The sequence below is a fragment of the Rhinolophus ferrumequinum genome, chromosome 6, assembly GCF_004115265.2.
Source record: "Rhinolophus ferrumequinum isolate MPI-CBG mRhiFer1 chromosome 6, mRhiFer1_v1.p, whole genome shotgun sequence".
NCBI classification, from domain to species: domain Eukaryota; kingdom Metazoa; phylum Chordata; class Mammalia; order Chiroptera; family Rhinolophidae; genus Rhinolophus; species Rhinolophus ferrumequinum.
In genome coordinates, this window is record NC_046289.1 from 90,640,932 (window position 1) to 90,646,969 (window position 6,038).

Sequence of the window (6,038 nt, forward strand, 5' to 3'; positions counted from 1 at the left end):
TCCATAAAGACAAGTGTGCTCCAATGTTCATTGCAGCTTTATTTACGGTGGCCAAGACATGGAAACAACCAAACTCTCCTTCGATAGATAAATGGGTAAAGAAGTTATGGTATATATACACAATGGAATACTATTCTGTGGTAAGAAAAGATGAAACAGGACCATTTGTGACAACATGGATAGATCTTGAGATCATAATGCTAAGCAAAATAAGGCAGACAGAAAAAGCAGAGAACCATATGATTTCACTGATATGTGGTATATAAACCAAAAGCAACAAAAGAACAAGAGAAAAAATGAGAAACAAAAATCCACAGACAGACAATAGTTTAGTGGTTACCAGAGGGTAAAGGGGGAGAGGGGTGGCAGATGAGGGTAAAGGGGATCAAATATATGGTGATGGAAGGAGAACTGACTCTGGGTGGTGAACACACAATGGGATTTATAGATGATGTAATACAGAATTGTACACCTGAAATCTATGTAACTTTACTAACAATTATCACCCCAATAAACTTTAATTAAAAAAAAAAAGAGAGGCAGAGAGAGAGAGAGAGAGAGAGAGAGATTTCAAGGATGTATAATCAGAAAACCATGACCAGCCGCTCCAAATAAAAACTCATTATCTTTTGCCTGTTTCTGGAATCTAAGTGCATGAGAGGCTTGGTTCCTAGTTGCAAAAATCATGCAATACTGTGGTGAGGACATTTGATAATGAGTTCTGAATGCTTTCCAAAGGGATATATGGCCTTTTACTTTCGTATTCATATCTTGGAATAGAGGAATGTCCAAACATTTGAGGACTTGACAGAGTCCAAATTAATATCGATACTGGAGGATCCACAGAATTTTGTGGATTTCTGTTGGTGAGTGTGGATGGGTACTAAGTAGTATGTGAAGCCTGCGATCAAGTCTGGTTCAGAGTACATTCAGTAGGTCTACAGAGCCCCTGGTGGAAATATTCTGATTGCCAAATGTACAATTGAAATGGATACCACTTAACTAGTATTAGCTTCAGTAGATTACATAATCACTTGGTGTCTCAAATCCTCACTTATAATGGGGATTAAAATTTTACTCTATGTTGTGAGAGTTTAGTGAAATTACATGGAAAGAAGAGTTCAGCATAGAGTAAATGTCCATTTAAAGTTAGTGATTATGGTGTCTCCATCACAAGTTTCTCTCCATCACAAGTTCAGAGTGCAAAAAACATAAGCCAAGCTTCAAAAGGACTCATCACATCTAAGTTGAAATGAAATTAAAAATAGGAATATGCCCTCAAGGTCATCTAAGTATACCTTTCTTTATGCTTACACCTTTTTAAATACTTCATCCATAATTATCTTTGTTGAAATGAAGATTTTTACCGAGGAAATAAGTTTCCTTTTCTAGACATTGAAATGTAAAATACACAAGAAGGATGGAAATAGGAAGACATGCCCATCTCAGAAGGAATCAAATGTAAAGAGAATAAGAGATATGATGAATTATAAGAAGAAAACACCACCTAACTTTAGATGTATGACTAAAACTCAAAGAGTTTAAAACAGATGAGAGAACTGAAGAAAAAATGCCTTTTTTACTACAAGTTACACGTAGAGAAAAGAAAATATGGCTGTATACTTTACCCTTGTCAACAGGGTTTAATGTTAAAGGATATTTGATGTAACTATTTCAATCTTAAACTTACTTCATTTCAAAATAGGTATTTTATACACTCTAAATTGAATGAAAATAACAAAGTAATTAAACCATTCATTTTTATTTTTCACTTTCCAACCTGCAGTCCACATCTTGGGGTTTCCTTTCATTTCCCTGTTCACAAAGCTACTTCCAATGATTACTCTTTTCTAAAGTATATACTTCCAGAAGTCCTTAGCCTAGGATAGCTAGTTTAATTAAGACTTCACTACAACTGTGGCAGGGGCCCTTCTTTTAGTTCTACATGGATGACACCTTCTATTTAAATAATAAAAACCTGTACTTTCTTGATATTAGACAAATCTTCAGAAACAGGACCCAGATCTACAGGCTTTTCATATTTTGGTTCACTTTCTGAAGTCACTGATTCTAATTTTACCACCGGGATGTCTGTCATCTGGGGAGATTGATATTCAGTAGACACATTCTCTACCAGAGAATGGGTTTGTTCAGATGGTGAAGGCTGAACTTCATAAGGGCTATCTTATGTAGAGATTTGTGTAATAGAGGCCTCTTCATATGGTAGAGGCTGTTTGTCATCAAGGACCATTACTGAAGTAGGCTCTTCAGATGATGGAGCCTGAATTTCAGCTGGGGCCTCTTCTTCAGGGGCCTCTTCAGCTGGTAGAGAATGAACTTCAACTGGGGCCTCTTCATGGGCCTTCTCTGCTGGTAGAAAATGAACTTCAGGTGGGGCCTCTTCTTCAGGGGCCTCTTCAGCTGGTAGAGAATGAACTTCAACTGGGGCCTCTTCATGGGCCTCCTCTGCTGGTAGAAAATGAACTTCAACTGGGGCCTCTTCATGGGCCTCTTCTGCTGGTAGAAAATGAACTTCAGGTGGGGCCTCTTCTTCAGGGGCCTCTTCAGCTGGTAGAGAATGAACTTCAACTGGGGCCTCTTCATGGGCCTCCTCTGCTGGTAGAAAATGAACTTCAACTGGGGCCTCTTCATGGGCCTCCTCTGCTGGTAGAAAATGAACTTCAGGTGGGGCCTCTTCTTCAGGGGCTTCCTCAGCTGGTAGAGAATGAACTTCAACTGGGGCCTCTTCATGGGCCTCCTCTGCTGGTAGAAAATGAACTTCAACTGGGGCCTCTTCATGGGCCTCTTCTGCTGGTAGAAAATGAACTTCAGGTGGGGCCTCTTCTTCAGGGGCCTCTTCAGCTGGTAGAGAATGAACTTCAACTGGGGCCTCTTCATGGGCCTCCTCTGCTGGTAGAAAATGAACTTCAACTGGGGCCTCTTCATGGGCCTCCTCTGCTGGTAGAAAATGAACTTCAGGTGGGACCTCTTCTTCAGGGGCTTCCTCAGCTGATAGAGAATGAACTTCAGGTGGGACTTCTTCTTCAGGGGCCTCTTCAGCTGGTAGAGAATGAACTTCAACTGGGGCCTCTTCATGGGCCTCCTCTGCTGGTAGAAAATGAACTTCAACTGGGGCCTCTTCATGGGCCTCTTCTGCTGGTAGAAAATGAACTTCAGGTGGGGCCTCTTCTTCAGGGGCCTCTTCAGCTGGTAGAGAATGAACTTCAACTGGGGCCTCTTCATGGGCCTCCTCTGCTGGTAGAAAATGAACTTCAACTGGGGCCTCTTCATGGGCCTCCTCTGCTGGTAGAAAATGAACTTCAGGTGGGGCCTCTTCTTCAGGGGCTTCCTCAGCTGGTAGAGAATGAACTTCAACTGGGGCCTCTTCTTCAGGGGCCTCCTCTGCTGGTAGAAAATGAACTTCAGGTGAAACCTCTTCTTCAGGGCCTTCCTCAGCTGGTGGAGACAGAAGTTCAGCTAAAGCCCCTTCTGCAGATACCTCCTCAGCTGGAGGAGGCTGTACTTCAGCTGGGGCCTCTTCCTCAGAGGCCTCCTCCATTTCTGGAGGCTGAACTTTGACAGGGGCCTCTCCCGCCATGGTCTTTTTATCTGGGAGAGGCTGAAGTTCAGCAGTGGCCTCCTCTGAAGGAGCCTCCACAGGTGGTGGAAATTGCAGTACTGTGGCCTCTTGTGCAGGAGCCTCTTCAGCTGATGGAGGCTTAACTTCAGCAGAAGGCTCTTCTGGAAGGGCCTCTTCAGCAGGGGTAGGTTCTACATTAGCAAAGTCTTCTTCTTCAGGGGCCTCTTCAGCTGGCAGAAACTGAACTTCAGCTGGGGCCTCCTCTCCAGGAGGCTCTTCAGCTGCTGTAGGCTGAACTTCAGCAGATGGCTTTTCTGAAGGAAACTCTTCAGCAGGGAGAGGCTCTACTCTAGCAGGGGCCTCTTCTGCATAATCCTCCCCAGCTAGTTCATCAAGGGCCTCTTCTGCCCTGGGAGGCTGTACTGCAACTGGAACATCTTGCTCATCTAAAAGTACTGGAGTCGGTTTTCTCATTTGTTGACTAAATGAAGATTGGCTGATACTTTTCTGCCTAATTTCTTCTTTGTTGCTTGTTGTGGGTTGAAATTCAGGATGCTCACTAATGAAAATCTTCCCTGAGGATTTACGTTTCTGCACACCCTCCTCTGACTTTGAAAAAGAACTAGTTGGCTTTCCAGTAGCCACTATTTCTAATTCACTAAAGTAAGTCTGCTGTTCCTTGTCCACCTTTTGTATTTGAGGAATGATAACCACTGTCCAGTCTCCATTGCAACTGGTCTGCTGAGATCTGTCTCTCTTGAGTTGAATTGAGTCTCTGGTTGGTGGAATTTCTACTTCCTGAACACTCTCTGGAAACTCAGGGGCTGCTTCCCTAACAGCAGCTGGCTTTTCTTCAGGTCCCATCGTTGCACCAACTGACCTGATCTCTTCTTTTTTCTCTTCTTCAGTAGTGTCTGTCAGTATACATTTATCATTCATATCTTGTACACGCTTTCTCTTTGTCCAAGTTTGCTGAAGCTGAGAAGATATTTTAAAAGACTCATAGTTGACTTTGCTTCCAGGAATATTACCGATACTAAGGATAGCTTTGGGGCTAGACGACTGTGGTATCGGCAAGTGTTTCTTTTTGTCTGTCACTTCAGTCTGCTGGGATTTGTCTACCATTGGTTGGCTGGTTCTTCTTCTCTTTCGAATTTCTTGCCTCCCTGCTGAGACAGGCTGATCAGGTTCATCACTTTCTTCCATCTCAAAAACTGGTGAATTTCAAATTTATTAATCATCAGGATCAGAAATGTAACAGATGGTTAAGCCCTTACCTTCCTTCATTAAGTGTTGTTCTATTGAGCTCCCTCAGAAAAAAAGTAATTCATATATGACTGCATTCTGTATTATACTCTTATTGGACTCCACCTTAGTAAGCATCTTTCTTGTTTAGTCTCTGGTATAACTAAATCTCACTTCTAGAAGTTTCTTTCAAGGGTCTATGACATCACAGCCAATTTCAACTACAATGTTCCATCAGTGGTATCTCCAGCACTTATTTTAACTTGATAAACACTGATGGACAATGGCTGAAAGTGAGATATCTACTCTTTGAAACATCAAGTTGAAAAGAGAATTTGTCTATCAGAGGAACATCAAGTAAATTCTGGTAATGCTGCTTTCTAATAGTTAAAGTTGATGCTTTTGAACTTTCAATTCTGTTCTTTTCATCCTACTATCAAAGACAGTTGTATTGCAGAACTCAGAATGTCATAGCCTATTTTCAATTGTTCGAAAAAACAAATGCTAACATATGTGTGGCAATGTTTTATCAATGTATGTTTATGTGATTTGACAGAAAGTGAGTATTGTTTGAAAAACTGGAGTTCTGAGGTATGTATCCATGTTAGGTCCTCTCTTGTGTACTTAGCAGTCAGTAACCACAAGAGACTACTATCTGTCTGTCTATCTATCTATCACATGTTTGCCATGCTAGATATTTTATTTTCAACTATTTCAGAAAACAGTTCTATTCAAAGTTTGACAAATAAAAGAACGTTAAGTCTGAAGATACATCAAGTGATATAAAATGCATTTTTTTATATAGTCACTATATACTTTACTGAATAACTACATGGGAATGAATTCCCCAATGAAAATAAAAACATTAAATTGAAGCTTTGAAAAATAGGAACCCCATTAAGCAAATTATAAATGGCACTATATTAGATTTGGAATACAAATAAAACTTTAACTTATACATGACACAAAAGAAAGATGGAGATTGGTCAAACGATATGCAAAAAACATATTCCTTTAGTACATATTCCTTTAGTACATATTCCTTTAGTAGCAGTCTGTGCTACTTTGGTTATGTATATTCCCTTCCAGGAGTCCCTGTCCTTTCAGAAAAATAACCAGGTTAAGTGTTTAGTAGCCAATTACTTTCTTAACAGAGAAGAAAGTTGTGAGGCTGAGGGCAGGTGCTATTTGGAAATATGGGTGGTTCTCAAAA

At 40.9% G+C, this 6,038-nt stretch overlaps 1 protein-coding gene across 1 annotated transcript; it reads right to left on the reverse strand.

Moving 5' to 3' along the window:
* Positions 1 to 1,963: 1,963 nt before the first annotated feature.
* On the reverse strand, positions 1,964 to 4,786 carry FSCB (fibrous sheath CABYR binding protein). The gene is given in 4 exon segments (XM_033107652.1): positions 1,964 to 2,890; positions 3,038 to 3,601; positions 3,725 to 3,922; positions 3,980 to 4,786. Coding segments are annotated over 4 exon segments (2,496 nt in total).
* Between the last annotated feature and the right edge of the window lie 1,252 nt (positions 4,787 to 6,038).